This window comes from Macaca mulatta, chromosome 6 (genome assembly GCF_049350105.2).
Source record: "Macaca mulatta isolate MMU2019108-1 chromosome 6, T2T-MMU8v2.0, whole genome shotgun sequence".
Taxonomy (NCBI): Eukaryota; Metazoa; Chordata; class Mammalia; order Primates; family Cercopithecidae; genus Macaca; species Macaca mulatta.
In genome coordinates this window covers 162,906,003-162,925,859 of record NC_133411.1, presented here as the reverse complement: position 1 = coordinate 162,925,859, position 19,857 = coordinate 162,906,003, and the positions used below count along the sequence as shown (strand labels likewise).

The window sequence follows — 19,857 nt, the reverse complement described above, 5'->3', positions numbered from 1 at the left end:
AGCTCTTGCCTCTGCCAAGAATGCTTTATTTCAGAAGAGTAAATTGCTGTATTTGGGCCTAGGGAGGATAGTCTGGTATCTGCAGGCCCGTTGTGGGCAGGATACCCATCTCAGTGTAGCTCATAGCACTGAAAACATACACAGTGCTTAGGTGTAAATATTTGTAAGGTCAAAGTGGATTCCAGCCATACTGGCTCCTATGCTGCGGGCTGTGGCTCATGATTGCAAACTCAGCAGTTTGGGAAGTCCAGGCAAGAGGATTACTTGAGATCAGGAGATAGAAACCAGTCTGGGCAACATAACGAAACCCATCTCTACACACACACACACACACACAAATTAGCCACGTGTGTTAGCGTGCACCTATAATCCTAGCTACTCAGGAGGCTGAGGCAGAATTGCTGAGCCCAGGTTGACACTGCAGTAAGCCATGATCATGCCATCATACTATGGCCTGGGTGACACAGTGAGACTACCCTCCCCCCAAAAAATTACCCATTTAAAATCATTAACATCAAATTTCATCAAACATACAAATTTCATCAAACATACAAATGAAACATACTCTATAGGAAATTTCAAATAGACTATATACTCCATTGAACGTTTAATAAATTATATTCAAGTATGAGTTTTTTTAAAAAAGAGACAAAATTATAATGCAAGTATTTATTAAAATGCCAACAATTTAAACATCATCTGAATCATATGAAATACTTACTTTTGTGAAATGCATTAATGAAAATCTAGGAGTTTCTATGTAAGGCTGAGCATTTTCAACATTCCTGCCCTAGATGAGAAAAGAATGCATTCTCTTACTGGTACTCAGGAAGTATTTATGCAATACACTTGGGTTCTACTTGCTGGTGTGTGGAGACGAGGCTAGCACCCATGACTGGCTGGGCTCTAGAAAACAAGCATGCAGTGCTCCTGTGCCATCTGGGACCCAAGAGACAAAAGTCTATCTAGGGTGAAGCTACATGCAGAGGGTGAAGAGGACTATACCAACAGGCTCACGTGTCTGGAAGAGCAAAAGGAAAGCCGTGCACAGATATTGCTTTGACCTTAAGATATTTGTTAAGTGAGGCAAAAAAGAAGCCAGGAGTCTTCTCAAAACCATCCCAGGTCAGCAATTTCCAAGATATTTCTATCAAGGTAATTGGTAGAAAATACAAATGCGTGCTGGCCCTTACTGAAGAATTAAACCATCATAACATATACCTACACAATTTGGAGGACAGGCAGTTATCAAACAGCCTATAAACTCAAGTGGGGCATCAGCTCAATTGATACCTGTCTATCTGGCTTCAGCTGGTAAGGAATCATAAAGATGTTCAAATGTTGATTTTTGGTGAATGTATTTCACAAAGCTACCATTTCATAAGGACAATAATGTTCACTATATTACAATACATGACAAAATTTACAAATGAGATGACAGAGTTATTTTAAATACATTTTATAAAGGCATTTTCCACTAACTATAAAATCCAGTGAGACAAAAAGATAATTACACTATAGTTACCATCAAGACTTTTAGACTGTAGTTGAAGTTCAAAAGGTTAAGGATTTTACAAAAAGATAACATGAGGCTTAATTATATGTGAAGAGTATTTGATTAGATACAGAAAATATTAGTAAATGTGGTTTTCTTCCTCTTGAAAACTAGCTTTATGAAGTAATATCAACTCCAATTAAATTTTGACCTACTTTAATTCCTCATCAATGGCACCATAAGCTGGTACACTCAAAGTAAACCAGTTACTTTGGCCACCAAATTAGGCCACCTCTATGTTTCTAAAATAACCAGGATACAATGGCGTAGCCTGCATTTAGTTACTATACAGTATTATGCAAACTTACAGATTTTAAAAACATTTCCTCCATTTTTCCAAAGTTGTTTCTTAGGACTTTGATTTTAAACATGTCTACCTTAAGGTTCCAAATAATAATGTCTCCTATGAGAACAGGTGGGGTAAAACCATTCTCTAATCTGACAAGCTATATTCTAAGAGATTACTGCAAACCTGCTCTGTTAGGACAGGGTTGAAAGTACTATCTGAAATCTGAGGGATGTTTAGAAGACTGACCCCAGACAAGGGATTTAAAATTTCTTTTGGCCAGGTACAGTGGCTCATGCCTGTAATCTCAACACTTTGGGAGGTGAGGCATGAGGATCATTTGAAGCCACAAGTTCAAGGTCAGCATGGGCAACAAAGTGAGACCCCCATCTCTACAAAAAATAACAAAAATTAGTCAGAAAAGGTGGTACACACCTGTAGTCCTAGCTGCTTGGGCGCCTGAAGCAGGAGGATCCCTTGACCCCAGGAGTTGGAGGCTGCAGTGAGCTATGATCTTGCCACTGCACTCCAGTCTGGGTGGACAGAAAAAAAATTTAATTTTTCAAGAGAAGCATTGTGGGAAGAGAAAAATGTGTTCCATAATCTAGGATATGTTCAAGAGCCTTTGCTCTCATAGCCAAATATATAAAAACAATTTTCCTTAAAGAAATACCAGTCTATATGAGCCAAGGCAAGCTTTGGCTAAATGATTGGTTAGCTTTTATTTGGCTCTAGAGGTTCCCATGGAAACAGCCTGAGAGACAGAAAAGGCAGCATTATCATCTTTATCCATGATGCCATCTGATAAAACTGCACATTGATTCATTCATGTTATTCAGAGCAGATGTATTACTTCTGATAAGCCTGGACAAAGGGAGGCATGAGTTTTATCTGGTCACACTTTGAATTTCCTGTCTTCCTCTGTTTGAAACCTTAAATTAAAATCCTGATAAAAGCTCCTCTGAACATTTCCCTCAGGAGCCTGTAGCTGAAGTAATGCTTCAATAATCAGAAGTCAAATGAAGAAACGTGAAGCCCCAAATGGAGCTCCACTGCCAAGTTCTTAAAATTATATGGCACCATGCTTCCTGTAGCTGAAGAAATTGTTCTGAAGAGTATTTACAATTCCATTATATCAGATCTCAGCCAGGCAAGAAATGTTATCTTAAGTGTTTATTATATACAGTTGAACCAGGTGGCATCATCCATCATTTTTCTTCCTCTTGATGTCTAGATCAGTTGTGTGTGTATTTTAACATAGTAACACACCCTCACAATTATCCAATCTTATTTCAGGTTAGTGCTTCTCGGAAAGGCTACAAAAGCAGCCATAGCTCAGAATTATGTATCTGAAGTAAACAAAAATAAAAACCTCAACAACAAAATATTAACCAAACAAACGCGACAAAGAGGCATGCAACCTATAGCACCATACTTAAGACCACAGAGGCAGGAGGGTTGACAGAGGTCTTAGGAGGAATCCTGTTCTGGGTTTTCTCCTAGGATGAGATCCCAAATATAGAACCTATTTGTAGAGTCCAAAACTTTTAAAAAGGGAAAGCCTGAGAAATTCTATTAAAAGAAATATCAAAATCCATGAGTTTCCAGAAGACAGATGATTTGACACTGTTCTTATTCTAAAAGCATCAGACGTTATTCCTTAGAAATAAACTGCTCACTTTGGAAGATCAGTTGGGAAATCCCTGCCAACCTCAATGAACTAAAATGATGTCTCAGTAAGTTAAAAAGATGATACACCCCCAACAAGGGCCAATTTACTCATGGAAAGTAGTTTACAAATGAGCAGTTAGCTCCCTGACATCTGTATAACCATACAGACATGTGCTACATTGAACAGATTCACCCTTGCACATATCATCATACGCTCCACATGGCAAAACATCTGAAAAACACCCAAATGTTTATCAAAAACCTCTGTGCATTATGACATTGGTGTGGAAATTTAGATCTCAGCTTAATCTTTTCCAAAAGAAGGGAGTAAAAGCCCAGGGAAAGGTTTACTTAGAGATGAGTGAAGATTCTGGTAATTTAAAGGTGATGAATTAAGAAGCTATAGAGCTAGAAACCACCTCAGATCTCACCTAATCCCTCATCTTATTGATAGAAAAACTGAAGTCCCAAGATAAGTATTAGATCCAACCAATGGAAGAACTGTGATCAGAAGAGAAACCATGGGACTCTTAGTTCAGTGCTTTTCCCATCATATTTATCTGGGGCTTCTTTAAATCTTAGCATGCAGAATTTAATCAAGCTCTAAGGAAAATGACTGAAAAGTATCAGATAGGAAAAACGCTGCCTTCTAATGAAGACTTTGGCAATTCACGTTCTGAAGTGCTTAATATTAACAAAGGGAAACCCCCAAAACTTTTGGCAAAATGTTACTTCTTCTAAGAAACAGGTTCCTTTTCTGAGAGCTGATTTTGTAGGTACTGGGTTACAGCACTGTAGGTTATAGCTGACAGTTTTCATATGCCCCATCTTTGTAGTTAGAGTTAGATTCTGCAGATCCCATATCATCAGGCGGACTGAAATGACTGCTGCCTTGAGACTCTGTATCAATACTTTTGGTTTCTGATTGAAGGTGGACAGAAACCTGAACTGCTATTTCCTGGCCTTGTTCATTCAGAGAGCCATCATCTGAATCTCCTCCTGGTGAATTACTCCGTCCCATCTCTGGGTTAATGACATAGATGCCACCTTGAGCATTCAGGGCAGGTCTCTCTTTAATTCTTTCACCCAGGTCATCAGGGTCATCCACTCGCACAGCCTCAAACATCTCCTCAACAAAGGCTCGACAGTTTAGAATAAGAGGTGGAAGAGGGACACTTCTTGCCAGTTCTTCAATATAACGAGCAAACTCCATGGTCTTAAATTGTGTGACTTTGGCGAGCTCCAGAGTTTTGGCTGAGGTAATGATGGGGATACGCTTTGCAATCTCAAAGGCCTTCTGAAGTTTCTCAGCCCCTTCAGTTCTAAAGAACTCATTGATGGCCTTCTCAGTCTTGCGAAGATGGCTGCTCATCATGCACAGCCGTGTGACATTCAAGATGAGTGTGATTGTAAAGGCAATCAAGCAAACAATCATGTAATAGACACTCATGTCTCCCGAGGTGAAGATAACACGTAGGGTGACAGAGTAGGAGGCACGAATTGGAGAGGTGACAAAACAGGTATAGAGCCCACGGTCATCAAAAGCTACATTGGTGATGTTTAGGAAGTTATCAGAAACCAACCACTTTCCACCTGATAATCGAACAGAAATGAGAAAAAAATTATAGCAAAAAGAAGATTACTAAATATGGCCGCTGCCTTATCAATATTCCTCCACTTCATCAAAGCACTTTAAATCAACTGATTTGTTAGATTCTACCATCTGTTTAAATCATGTTAAAAAAAGGGCAGATTGTGATGTCCAGAATCAGAATTTAATTAGCTTGGATCTTAAAAGGAAATCAAGATCTTCCTTCATGACACTAATAATTAACATGGCTTCCTTTTCACTGTTAGACTTCAAAAGCCTTTCTGTGAAACAGGTATGTCTACAAAATGCTAAATGACTAATCATAAAAAAAGCTTATAGTTTATACACATCTGTGCGTCTACATCACATTGCAACCAATACATTTTCATATATTATAAGGGTATGCCTCAGAAATATAAAACAATGATTTAAAATAATGATATTTTAAATTTTTATGAGTAATTTTTATTTTCTTCTGTGTTTGCTCACTTTCCATAGTGAACTTATATAACAAGAAGAAATTATTAAAAAAAAAAACCCTAGCAACTTAATGCATTTGTTCAATTAACTGCCCAATCTGGTATGCCTTGCACATATCAATTTTTTTTGTTGTTAAGAAACGTTTGTTGATGGTGATATCTTGATTTTCTGGCAAGAGTAACTGAAGCACAGGCCAAAAAATACATCTCACAAGTCACGGTAAATGAAAAGCTTGGCAAAAAGAATAAAGTTACCCTTAAGATGCCTATGCTTCCTTCTATTTTCAACCTAAAACATACTGCCTCTCTTACACATGTGAAGGTATTTTCATTCAGGGAACATGTATATACAAATACACAAGTGTAAGAAAAGCAAAGCATATTGATTACCCATCTTGATTCAACATCCTTCAATAACTTGGCTCTGCTTGCATAATTCCTACTTTTGTGATACATTCCCAAAGCACTCTGTGTTTTAACTATGAAAGCCATTCAAAGATGGAATGCATGGGCTAACCTGCAGTGTGGGGATGCATTCCAACGACTAGAGGTAGTGTCCCAGGGGAGGTTAGCAGACTGCTTGTTAAGCACTGACTTGAGTGCCCAATCTTCAAAATCTCTTTCATCCCCAAGATTCTATGGTTCTGGATTATTTTAGTGGCACATAAATTAGTAAGCACTCTGGATTTTGTACATTTTCATCATCATCCAAACTTACCTCAATCCTACAGCTATTAATATATTTAAGAGCCATCACTTCACTAATACAAGAAGAGGAAAACATGTAGTTATGAATATAGCCATTTTCCACAAGCTTCTATGAACTTGGAGCTATGGAAACGACACCATTTGAATCCAAGGTATGATGAACTACAAAGACTCCATTCATCAACCATTGCACTACAACCACAATCTAAACTCTCTAGTTCACTTGCTGATAATAGCTCAAGATTTATGAACCTTATACTAGACTGACATGCTCTTTAAACTCCTCTCACTTGAGATTCATAAAATTTAATACAACTTTCCAGAGCTGCTGCTGAAAGCATCAATGATAGATGTTAGCGGTTTTCAAAGTAAAGGCAAAATAGAAAAATAAAACTGCCATTCCACTCGGCTGGTCTTGTCTTAACCTAAGGCTTTGTTTACGCAGTCAGTCTACAGTGATGACACTGAATGAATAATTCAATCTCAGAGGTGTTTGGTCAGGATATCATAGAGCCCGGAGAAGACAGGAGTCTGGTTCAGTGGGTCCAAATATGGAATCCCAAATCATGTTCAAAGTACACATTCCAGGTACCACTCTAGATATTCTAATTCTATAGTTATATATTTTAAACATGCTGATTAAAAATACTCTAACAATTCACACTCTTCAATTCCTTGGTGACTAGTCACTCAGTCTATAGATGAAAATATTTAGTGCATATGTCTGAAGGAAGTATCACCTGTCTCCTTTTGTATTTTCCAGCCTAATATGAATAATCAATATCCTTTTATATTTCAAAAGGCTACACTATCTTCCTAACAAAAACATTTCTTAAAGTGTAGCTTGTGGGGATCTTAGAATTTAATCTTCATCCCTTTGGCTTTTTATGGTGATTTCTTTTTGAGATCCATTATAACTCAAGTACTCATCAAAAAGATCTTTAAAACAGAACACTGGTTAGGAGTAGTCTGGATTAAGATATATTCACAGATCCATGAATAGCAAAATTAAATAAAACTCTGTCAAAAAGTAGACCTTGAACACATTATCACTACGTTTATGTGATTTTTAAGACAGAAACATAAAAATGCAAAAAAAATTTCTCTTTTCCAGTAAATTAAGGTATAGAATAGAAAAAAAATGAGCTGGAAGGGCTTACACGTTCCATAGTGCCCTTCTAATTCTCTGAGACCTGACGTCAAAGTTTTATATACAGATTGATACTCATTTTCAAAAATGTCCTGGATTTCCTCTAAAGTTTATAGTAACTCATTTCAGAGCAAAACTTTATTTATAACAAATTTTCTTAAGTCTAGCCAAAACCCTTCTGGATGTATTCACAAAGGGCCACCACACTGCACTACAGTAGTCTAGGTGAAGGGTGCTCCTACAGTTGTGTTGTATGCCCTCTGTACAGTTGTATGCAGCAGCCCTGATTTACTCTATCTTCAATGAAGAAGAAAACCAACTGATCAGAAGCAGAGAAAATAGTTCATTGCCATCATGTGAACATCTTTTAAATTTACAATGATTCTTTTTTTTCTTCTTCTGGTTAAATAATTATAATTATTTTGCTTTTTCTGATAGGTGCAACACTCTAGACCTTTCAAATGTTTTAAACTATTCACCTTGGCACCTTATCTTTGAGACTTCTTGTTTAACTTGTTAAAAAATAAGAAGACAGAACAGGAAATAAGTAATCTTGATTAATTATACCCTGACCAGTTACCTCTGCCTCTGCCATCCAGTTGCTGTCCTTTTGAATTGTGCCAATGGACATCTTCATAGTGACTGGCTGTGAGAAGACACTCAATTGAAACGCTAGTTCCCTCTTTGGCTATGATGACATCATCATCCGAGTGGGAACTTGCTGAGAGTTCAAAGCTTGAGGGAAAGGATGCATTGTAAGAACTACGATTTGCTTCCAGTGAAACCATTTGGTTGAAGTCCACATCTTCCAAAACAAAAGCAGCTGGCACAATAATACTTGCCACTAAAGTGAATAAGCAACAATGTAGCTTCATGGGAAAATGGAAGAAAATCTTGTTTAGATTTGGAGAACTCAAAAACTTCTACACTACAACAGCACAGCGGGTAATTTATTGCTTGGTAGAGAAATTTTCCAAACAAATGGTAGATCCAGTTATATTTTCTAGTCTTCAAGATTAAAAGATGTGAGTGGAGAACAACCTAAAAGAAAGCCAGATACAAAGTTTAACCAACTGAGATTCATAATGGGGTGAAACTCTGTATGTTCCAGATATGAATAGATGTGAATTAGAATAATTGGTGCTGACATTGGAGAGTAATTAGATGGAATAGGACCTAAAAATCTCACACAGAGACAGCAGAAAAAGCAATGAATTGGGAAATAGCAGACCTAGATTTTGGTCCTACCTTTGCTACTAACTAGCTGTACGACCTTGGCAAGCAGCATTCTCTCTGGGCTTCTGTTTTCTCATCTGTCAAATAAGGGACTGGATGAGATAATCTCTAAGGACTCTTCTAGTTCTGAAATGCCATGATTCTATTTCATTCTGACAAATTTTATGCAACAGGGAGCCAATGAAGGCTAAAATATTTATCTTAATGATCTTTTATTTCAAACTGCACCATTACCATCTGTTGTTATATCAATAATGTAAATCAACTGACATATCATAACCACAACCATGGAGCTCAAAATTTGAGTAATTCAAGTATAAAGATATGTTACATATAAATAATGCAGGGACACTTGAGGTGGGTTGTTTTAATATTGGAAAGAAAATTGCATTTACTGCATACACATAAATAGAATTATTGACTTCTAAAGCTATGGAACCTCCTTCATGGACAAGAATGTTAGACAACAGAATTTTCTTTTAATAGTTTCTCCAATACCAAGAGACAAAATACAGTGTATTTAATAGTTTGTAAAAATTTCTAGCTCAAACTCTGTAAACTAGCTAAGGGAGGAATTGACATCTTAAGTTTCTAGTTAGTAGAAATGCAAATATAAAACTACAGGGACAGAATGTTAGACAAATTTAAAAGAAAAGCAAAATATCATGAATAAAAGGCAAAATAACATCCTACTCCAAAAGTTTATGTATTTATGATCACCTTCCTGGTAATCTGATGCCCCCTTTAAGCCACCGACTCTCAAAGAAAAATTTCAACTTTTATTTCTATAAAATATGGGATGAAATGCCTAGCTTCATGTCTTATAAAGCCCCAAGATAATTAGTTTTGGAAATGACATTTACTTTCCATTATACTTATATGAAGGCTGCTTGATCACAGAACATAAAAAGCAATGAATCACTGTATTTTGCCATTAAACATTGCAAAGTCAAATTACAGTATGGTGCAAATGTCATTTAATTTTCATTAGCCCTTGAAAGGATGGTTGAATGGTGACAAATACGTTTCTAAATCTTTAAAATTTAAGGATGGAGTATATAGAGTAAAATAAAAAAACTTCAGACTTTGGCTATACATGACATACTAAATGTGTTTATTTCCATTTCCTCCTAAAGCTGCACTAAAAGGACACTAAAGGAAACAAAGACTTAGGCAGAGAGGGGATTTTGGAAGTAATATAATCTAATTGATTCAGTGCATAGTGATTTGCTTCTTATGATATGCTACAAGTTAGCAGGAGAATCTAGCTTAGAATACGGTCTCTTTTATAGGAGAGGGTGATGGGTAGAAACAATGGAAATAACATTTATTGAATGACTGCCATAAGCCAACCACTGTGCTAGGAGCTTGACATGTAAGTTTCCAAGTTTTTTCACTACAAGATATACAGCAATTGGAGGACATAATTCTGTACTTTATTCTAGATCAGTGGTTCTCAATGGTGATAGGCTATGAGTGTGCTGAAAAAATGCTCCAAGCTTTCCCCAGAACTTTGATTAGGAGTTCCTATGGCTTCATCCATGGCAGCATTTTCCAAACTTCATTCATTCCTTCTCCTGTCGTTTTTGTTTTTGTTTTTACTATATCCATGAACCAAATTATCATCATTTCTGCTTTTCTTTTAAATCTACTCATTTTATTTTTCCTTTCACATTTATTTAAAAAGGAAATTCCATATTGGTTCTGTGGACAAAAATAACCGTACACATAAACATAACGAAAACAAAGAAGTGTTATTAGCTTCCAGAGATACTACTCCCTGCTTAAGGCTCTGAGCTGGAGGTTTGCTCTCTCTGTAGTAAAACCAAAACCAAAACCAAAAGCCCCCCACAACTCCAGTTTATTTTAATGCCACTTCGTTTCTTATCCTGCCATCTCCTTCCTTTCTACTCTTCCTCACCACTGAGTTGTAGATTGGCGGGATACATTTTCATATATTCAACAGTATCTACTGAGCACCTACCATGTGCCTACCTACTGCCCCACAGTCTCGTCCTCCATGAAACTCAGTCTGGCAGACAATGGACACTAACTACATATATACAAAATATACTCAATGTTACCCAAGGGAAAATACAGATGCTACAGGAGGACCTGACCTGGGGAGTTAATCTCATCATGGAAAGCCTCTGAGAAAGTGAGGTGTACAGCACCTATTCTTCAGGTGCAGGACCTGAAGAATAAAGAGGAATAAAAATTGGAAGGAAAGCACTCAAGGTAGAGGGCCAAGGGACAGAGAAAAAGGAGAGGGGTCACTGGTCAGGAGTTGTTCACGAAAAAGAGCTAAAAAATTGTGGTAAAGAGAGGCAGTGGCCAAAAATGCTGCGTCTGATTCCTGATTCTGGAGGGGAACTAACTGGGCCAATGGTGAAACTGGAGATGGACTCCGGAAGCTGCAGTGGCTGAAGTGAGGGAGATATTTGTCCATGATGAAGAGGTCAAAGAACTGAGAGGCTCAAACGTGGGCAGATCACCTGGGGGTATGGTCACATCCCCCCAGGATCAAAGTAGCTAGTGTAGAAGAAACTGGAAAGAAAGGAAATGGACTCAGTCATCCTGCTCTGATATTCAGGAACTTCAGCAGAATGAACAGCTGTCACAGGCGAGGGCTGCAGGGCAATCAGTGTCCTCACCAACACAAGGCTTGGCAAAGCATAACTGCCACATGGAATTCTGCCTTCCCACAAACTTCCTGAACCTCCTATCAAGGCCTTAGCTATTCCTCCTACATAAATTCAGAGTATAGCTGTATAAAGGATGGCTTCTCCTTCACCCCAGGGCCCTCCCCACCTACCCTACTCATCTGGTGTTGGTATATGCTGCTCTGCATTGCCAGGCAGTCTATCCCGTCTCACCTACCCCTTAAGAACAAGGCCTATATTTTTTATTGCTATACATCACAACTAGCACATGCTCAATAAATATTGATGGAGATTAGTCTAAATTTGATTCAGTATGTGACAGATCTTTATAAACTGAATAATGTTATGCAACAGGGATTATAATTGTTCAAACTGACATACAGTTACCTATTATAAATTCTCTGAAACAAAAACAGTCAATGCTAACAATCTTGAAAGACCTTAAAAGCACCTAATTAAAGGCATTCTTCTGACTCCCAATCTGGTATCTTCATTTACCATCTTGTCCTAGAGAATAATGGTAGGAATAAAAGATCAGCAAGTGCAGTTTCCAAACCAGGTTGAGTGTCACAATTGCCAGAAGAGCTTTTTAAAAACATGAATTCCCGGGTCCCACCCTAGAACGAGTAAGAATCTCTGCGTTTGCGCCTTGGAATTTATGACTTTTAATTGGCTCCTTGGGTGTTTTTGAGGCGTTGGATTCATGTACTGCATCTAAGGGCCACTAATACAGTTCCTCAATTTCCTCTACAACTGACCTGCAGAATGGTGCTTCAGGCTGTTTGAATATTTCCAATGAGAGATACAATCACTCACATTACATTCTAGATTTAGATTACTCTGGATCAGCATAATTGAAGGTCTCTAATAAAAGCTGCGTAGCAGAGAGGTTCAGAGTATAGGATTCAAATACTATCTCTGACTAACCAGCCTTGCAACTTTTATAAATGACTTAATCTCCCTGCCTCAGCCCCTCATCTTTAAAATAGGCAAAATAACAGAATCTATTCTCACAGGATTATTGCAAAGTCTGAATGAGGTAGTACACATAAAACACAGAGTCCGACAATGGTAATCACTGAATAAGCTCTATTATTATTGTTCATGGTTCTTTCAGATATTGTACTAAAATTTACATTTGACAGTTACATCATTATAAAACACTCAGAATACCATGCAACCATTTAAAAATCTTGGGGGTTGGGGGAAGGGGACACCACTATGCAATTTTAATCTTAAACTTAAAATTTCACATTTTTCTTTTTCTCAATGCAAATATTTTGCAATATTATGGAGCATACAGGCATTGTAAACTGAGCTTGGATACCAACCATGATATGACATTGTACTTGTCCTCAGTTTGTGGTAGAGAAGCTTTGTTGTGATCTACTTACCCCACGGCTCCCCTCTTTGAGCTCTATCCCTATCTTCTTGGGCCTAGGAGGAAGACAATCCATTGGCAAAGTAAGCTAATAGAATCTTTGTTCTTGGAACTTGGAATTGAGACCCTTGTGGGTCAGGGTCATTTGAGGAAAATAAGGTATGTGGGGGCTGAGGCAGTCAAGTTTGGACCACATACAAGGAGAAGCTGTGAGAAAGGACAAGAGGAATAGGGAAGGGAGAGAGTGGGAAGACAGGAAGAGAAGCAGGGGAAAGAGAGAGACTCAAACATGCTGCTTTGGTGCCTGATAGAATTCTACTTCCTGGCTCTCCTATGACTCTTAAAAAAGAAACACCTTTATTAAATTTTACTCAAAATTAAAACCACAAAAGTGAAGATGAATGTGCAAACAACGTAATAAATGGGGAAATGGTAAGGCAGGAGAAAAAAGATTAAGTTCACAAAAAGTGATTGACCTGTATCTGTGGCTGCCAGGCAATCTTCATCATATATCTCTATTCTCTTCCTTAAACAGTGGAGTGTGGCAAGCAAACTGCCCATGTGGCCAAGATTTGCGGTTCCTGTGTTGTACAGACACAGCCATTTGCCTCTACTAAAGTTTACAGAAACCTACCAGACAGGATTTAGGAAAACACTATAAACTCCCTTAAACTGCTCTTAGGCCAAACATGGCAGAAGTAGCCTGGTACACTGATTTTGAGTCACAAGAAAAAGAGGTTGCACAATAGCCTTACACATCCAGTTAATACTGGGCACTTCACTCATACCATGTACATCCTGAACACAGAGGACTTCTGATTTGAGAGACTAACAGATATAACCCATTTGCAGGTAACAGGCTGTTCAGCAGCTCTGAGAGAAAACACTGGCAAAGATACGTGTCCAAGAAGGTGACAAAGCAGAAAAAACAGCGAGGGAAGAACAAATCATCCTTGGTATCAGGGTACTATTATTTCCTCACACTAAGTCTCCTTTTTGCTAAGTCAGCTTGAATGGGTTTCTGCTTCTTGCAACACAAACTGCATTGACTATGACCATTCTGCTCATTCTAGACTAATGAATTTAAAACAACAGTTCAACTAGGTCAAGGACCCATCGTGGAAGATGAAGTAGAGTAGGTGGTGCAAGAGTTGCTAAGGAGAATTAGGATACTGTCCTAGACCCTCAAGAATTTACAAACCAGCTTGAAAGACAGCACAGAAACAACTAACTGTATCTAAGACGATGTGACTGAAATGTAATTATGCTGTGAATGCAACAGAGAAAAGACAAATTTTAAGTTTCAGGAATGCAATTCACTTACATGTTTGGGACTTCCTATAATAATATTAGGCCTGCATGCTTTGAACATATGATACCTTATACTAAAGTTACTTTATTTTCATTTCCAATCCTTTAATTTTTCCTCATATATAGATCCCCAGATGTAGAACTGTTCACCAAATCAGTTAAGTGGGCTGAGGTCATTAAGGCAGGTATATTAGATGCCACGGGAGACACAAGAGTACATGCATTTGTATTTGGAAAAAAAAATTGATATATATATCATGCCTGCTATTTTTAATGCAGCAGCTGACATCTGAAACCCAAGAATAGATTTCAAAAAGGAAAACCAAAGTGTCACCTTCTTGTTATCAGTTAAAAAGGGCTATACGATGTTTGTGGATGAAGTTACTTGGTAAAATTTTTTATTACCTTTCTTTCTTTTTTTTTTTGAGACGGAGTTTCGGTCTTGTTGCCCAGGCTGGAGTGCAACGGTGAGATCTTGGCTCACTGCAACCTCTGCCTCCTGGGTTCAAGCGATTCTCCTGCCTCAGCCTCCTGAGTAGCTAGGATTACAGGCATGCATCACCATGTCTGGCTAATTTTTTGTATATTTAGTAGAGATGTTTCTCCATGTTGGTCAGGCTGGTCTTGAACTCCCAACCTCAGGTGATCTGCCCGCCTCGGCCTCCCAAAGTGCTGGGATTACAGGCGTGAGCCACCACACCCAGTCTATATTACCTTTCTTCAGCATTAATAAATAAAAATGTAATAGATAAGCGTAAGACTCAAGTTTAATCCAACTCCTTTTTCATCTTTTAGGTATACAGAATGTAAGCTTTGCTAGGATCATAAAGAATCAGAAATGTAGATGGTTTTACCCCAGAAAACCATGGAGAATATCGACTATATTATTTTAGAAAGAGAAAGAGAAGAGCCTATAGCTGTCGCCCCTAACAGATTGTCTTGTTGCTGTTCCTGCCAACTTCTGAGGGAAGAAATATTTCCATTCTGTTCCAATTTTCAACATAAATAAGGAAGTAATATGGCTGATTTCCGCTCTGGTGACTCAATATTAAGTTGGCTGAGGAAACTGATGTTTGCAGAAATAGTTCTGAGAAAATGCAAAGCAGGGAAACACATTGATGCCCAGGTGGTATTTTTTTTTAACCTCCAATTATACTGGGATATTAGTACTTCATTCTCTATAATCAAATGTGTTCTAGGCTGCATTTACAGCTCATCCACTCTTTGCCTGCACTGTCACACTTGGAAAATGGACCAGTTCCTACACCAGGCACACAAATTGACAAAGCAGCATTCTGAATTGGCAAAGAGAAGAAAACACAAATGAAGAGCAGATTGTTAGCATTACCCTATCCTTTGCAAAGAACAAACACAAAGTTGTTCTGCCTAGATGCAAGCATTATTATAGGGATCTGTAACATAACAAAGGTTAGTGATATTCAAACAGTAATCACTACTTTGAGGGCCATTTACTTAAAAGTTTCTAATTAAAAATAGCCTTTATATTTCTAGTGGTATCTTGGAGCTATCACATACCTCATAACTAGCATTTGGTCAGTCTGAGCTCAAACTTCAACATATCTTCTGGCACCCGGAGAAACATCTTCCGTATTTATCAGAGCTTTGCTTTAAACCCAGGATTATTTCAGTTATACCCATAACTTACATCCTTTTTGCCATAGGTATTTGCTGAATAGCTACAGGATGCAAATGACAAAAACATCAATGAAACAGGCTTAGAGTTATGAGCTTCCCAGGCCATTTTTCCCCCTCTATAGTCTGAAACATCTCTCACTATTTGAAACTCAGTCTAATTAAGACAAAACTCCTCTTACCCTCAGATCTACTTGTTCAGCTTATGAACAGCTTAGATAATAGCCAGACAATTCTTCCAGTTTTGCAGTATCAAAACTGCAAGACAATCATGGCTCAGTGGTTAGGAGAATGGGCTCTAGAGTTAAGGTGGCTGATCCTACCCCTCCCTGGGTGAAGCCATAGGCTTGCAAGGCCTTAGTTTTCACACTTATTAAATAAAATAATATTAACAGTAACTGTCTCATAAGGTAGTTGTGAGGATAAGATGAACTAATGTGGGTAAATTATAAATATATGCTATTGCTATTATTCCACCTCCTACATATTTTTCAGATAAGTCCTATTGTCCCTCTCCTACATCATACCCTTTTATCTTACCTGGGTATATCACACTATCCCTTTAATTTCAGAATGGATCTCCTTAACTCCATTCTTACCTCTATGATCCATCCAAACACTGTGGCACTCAGAATTGGTCCTAAACACAAATCTGAGCAATTCAGGATAATTTTACAATCTATTGGTGATTTGTCACTGCCCATGAGATAAGCTTAAAATTCCAATCTGGCATTATAATTCTCCAAGAATAGATTCAGGCAGCAGAACAGAAAGTCATGAGAAGCCCAGCTCTGCCTCTATGTACAATAACTGCTTGCAGGAGGAATGAATGGATTTAAACATTAAGTCTGGTCTTTAGTTGTACCTCTATCACAAATTAGCTATGATGTGCTCCAGTGGTCTTAGTTTCCTCACCTACAGGCTGATTATCATTATCATTCGTTTATTTGCTTAAATCCTATAATCTATCCAGCTTTCCTCCCATGGCTCAAAGCCTAAACTATGCTTGTTTTACTCTATTCTCTCTAAATAACTTTTCACCTTAAAGTTCTGGTTTTAGTTGTTCCTTTTGCTTAAAAATCTTTCTGCTCATGGCCGGGTGCGGTGGCTCACGCCTGTAATCCCAGCACTTTGGGAGGCCGAGGCGGGCAGATCATGAGGTCAGGAGATCGAGACCATCCTGGCTAACACGGTGAAACCCCGTCTCTACTAAAAATGCAAAAAATTAGCCGGGCGTGGTGGTGGGCACCTGTAGTCCCAGCTACTTGGGAGGCTGAGGCAGGAGAATGGCGTGAACCTGGGAGGCGGAGCTTGCAGTGAGCCGAGATCACGCCACCACACTGCAGCCTGGGCGACTAAGTGAGACTCTGTCTCAACAACAACAAATCTTTCTGCCCCTTCCCATCAATATCTTTCTGGGGGAAACTGTACCCTCTCTATAATATTCAACTCTAATTTCATCTTATTCAGGAAGCCCTCTCACGCCCACCCTCGTCAGATGAGTTTGTTTTTTCCTTTGTCAGTCCTGTAGCACACTGAGAGTACGCTATTGTAAGACTTACCAGTTTTCCTCTTAGCAGTTAGTTATCCGTTCAAAAGACTGTAAGCTTATGAATGAGAGTCTAAAAACCTTCTGTCCTTAGCACAGGGCCACTGCCTGTGGCAAGTGCTCAAAATTTTGACTTCAGACATTCATCGACTTGGTAGTCTGAAAGGTGTCTGCTACAAACTTATTAACTTTCCAGAGCTTCAGACTCTGGAAACCACTGATGGAGAGAGATGAAGATAAGGAAAGACACCTATCTTGAGTTTTAGTAGGCAGAACACTGTAGAGAATCATTTGACTGGTTTTCTCACTCTGTAATTTTTAGACCATTTATATCAAATTAATCTGTGGTGCTTGTTAAAGATGCAGATTTCTTGACACCACAGACTTATTGAATTGGGATGCCTGGGCATCTGCATTTTTAATGTGCATAAAGGTTTATTGATTTACAAATCAAACTCATATTTCTTTTACTGGCATGACAATCACTGTAATTCAGTGTAATTCTTAAAGTGTGGTGCAGGAACTCCTGGGTGTCCCTGAGACTTTTTCAAAACAATTTACATAATATTAGGACATATTGCTTTTTCACTTACATTCTCACACAATATGGTGTAAGTTTCTAGAGGTTACATGATGATTGATATTGTTAAGAGAATGAAGGTAGAAGTTATGAAAATCTAGCTGTCTTTTATTCAGCCATACATTAAAGAGATTTGTAAAAATGTAAAACAATGCCATTCTCATGTTTTTTATTTTGGAAAATATCCTTTATATTTTTGTTATATATTTATATATATAAAACATATACACACATATGTATAACAATATATATTGTTATATATTTATGTTAACATGAGTTTATTTTAAAATGAATAATTTTTGAAAGTTGTTTTCTAAAATAGTAAATATTGATAGCTATTATATATAAACAAAAACCCTTTGAAGTTCTCAATAAATTTTAAAAGTATAAAGACATTCTAAGATCAAAAAGTTTAAGAACTGCTGCTATAATTATCAGCAGCATTTAAAAGATAAGTGGCTTCTCAAGATTCCATACTTTGGCCCCAAATTCTATCCATTTTCCATTACAAGAGAAAATCAGAGGAAATGATCCATTTTATATTTAAACAGGTTTTTTTGTTTTGGTTTTTGGACTTCTAACTAGCTTCCAGGTGATACAGATGAACCTAAATTTAGAGAACTACTGTGAAAAGCAAAGGAAAACATCTGAAGAGTTTTAGCAGTGACAATTACTCTTATCTGGGAATTAAGATGATAATTCCGAGGGCATTAAATGGAGTTGGAAAACATGAGTTCTTAAAAGGCTAAGTCCCTTCACCTCTCTGGGATTCAATTTTTCCTATCTGTACAATAAGATTGATTTTAATATCTTCCTAGCTCTGTCAGTCTGGATTTCAAGCATTTTCACTGCTCAAGGGCAACACAGGAGCTGTAGCTTTCTGATGAGGGCCCAGGAGTAATCTTAAAGTCATAAATCAGATCACGTCACTCATCTGCTTAGAAACCTTCGATGGTTTTCCACTGGGTTCCAAATAAAAATCAAACTCTTTATCCTTGCTCATCAGCCTTACAAGATTTGGGCTCAAGTCCCTGGCCTCATCTCTCTCCATTCTCATCTTGCTCCTTTTGCTCTAGCCAGTGACCTTTGTCTTTTCCTTGACTTTGCTAAGTTTGTTCCCACTATATGGCCTTTGCACGCGCTATTCTCTCTGCTCGGAATGCTCTATTCCAGATTTTCTTACGGCTTATTACTCTCCCAGTTCGTTCCATCACATTATCCAGTCTGAATTTCTTTACAGCACTTACTACCACCTTAGATAATCCTGTTTGTTGACTTGTTTATAATCTGCTTCTCGCACTGCTTGAGAGCAGGGCCCTTCCGTTCGTTGACTGATGCATCCCTGGAGCCCAGCGCAGTGCCTGGCAGGTATTTGGCTCTCAGTAAGTGTTCGATGACCGAAATCCCGTACCCAGGCCAGACTTTCAAAAAGATGGCAGACATTTTCACCTCCTGCACTCCTGACCCCAAGCCACCAGGCTACAATCCACGCCTCGGCGCTCCTAGCAGCTCCCTCGCAGCGACCCCAACGAAGCAGTCACTTACCCGACCGCCGTCCAGCTCCTTCCGGCCCCAGCGGCAGCTTAACCCGGAAGTTTTCTCGGACAGCCCGGCCCGCCTCTGCGCTGAAGGAGCACTTCCGGGGCAGTAGGAACGTCGAGTCGGCTGCGGTGGCTGTTCTGAGGGTGGCGGCCGGATAGGTGCGGAGCTTTCTGGACGAGGCAGTAGGGGTGCGAGGTTCAGGGGCCGGGCCCGGGCAGCCGAAGTCGTGAGGGAGGCGGTGACCTGACGGTGGGCGGCTTACATCTCGCGGCAGGGTCGTGGGCTGTGAAAGCGCTTTAGTGATTGAAGCGGTACGTTTGTGTGAGGGAATTCTTGTTGTCAGCGCCTGAGAACTTAGTTGGGAGCGGACGTTTACACCGGATCTCTCGTTTGGGACCCATTCTTGGATGTGGGAAGAAGTGAGAGCGCATGTTTGCTCATCTAGAGACAGCCGTATTAATAACGATAATAAGGATACAAACCACCACCACACCAACTAATA

At 38.7% G+C, this 19,857-nt stretch overlaps 2 protein-coding genes across 14 annotated transcripts in view; one reads left to right on the top strand and one right to left on the bottom strand.

Moving 5' to 3' along the window:
- Positions 1-654: 654 nt before the first annotated feature.
- MFAP3 (microfibril associated protein 3) lies at positions 655-19,393 on the bottom strand. Of its 4 annotated transcripts, none has more exons than XM_077937376.1 (4): positions 19,067-19,393; positions 15,568-15,728; positions 8,021-8,481; positions 655-5,105 (listed from the first exon to the last, which is right to left on the bottom strand). In XM_077937376.1, the coding sequence occupies exons 3-4, from the start codon at positions 8,313-8,315 to the stop codon at positions 4,312-4,314; spliced, it is 1,089 nt and encodes a 362-aa protein (XP_077793502.1). In that variant the 5' UTR covers positions 8,316-8,481; positions 15,568-15,728; positions 19,067-19,393; the 3' UTR covers positions 655-4,311. The 4 variants fall into 4 exon arrangements, with proteins under 4 accessions (XP_077793502.1, XP_014996788.3, XP_077793504.1 ...); XM_015141302.3 differs by having other exon boundaries at positions 19,359-19,393; XM_077937378.1 differs by lacking the exon at positions 15,568-15,728.
- Positions 19,394-19,459: 66 nt separating this feature from the next.
- Positions 19,460-19,857, top strand: part of FAM114A2 (family with sequence similarity 114 member A2) — a 51,957-nt gene continuing 51,559 nt past the window's right edge. For 4 of the 10 annotated variants that reach the window (XM_077937375.1, XM_015141299.3, XM_077937372.1 and 1 more), the window contains exon 1: positions 19,460-19,666. The gene's annotated coding sequence lies outside the window, so the exon portion shown is untranslated. The remainder of the gene's footprint in view (positions 19,667-19,857) is intronic. The other 6 variants (XM_015141297.3, XM_015141300.3, XM_015141296.3 and 3 more) reach the window with 3 other exon arrangements.

Excerpts from the sequence above, each read along its gene's own strand:
- MFAP3 (XM_077937376.1), bottom strand. The coding sequence starts at position 8,315 with ATGAAGCTACATTGTTGCTTATTCACTTTAGTGGCAAGTATTATTGTG. Across the intron at positions 5,106-8,020 it reads ACTGGATGGCAGAGGCAGAG|GTGGAAAGTGGTTGGTTTCT; the intron begins GTAACTGGTCAG and ends TTCGATTATCAG.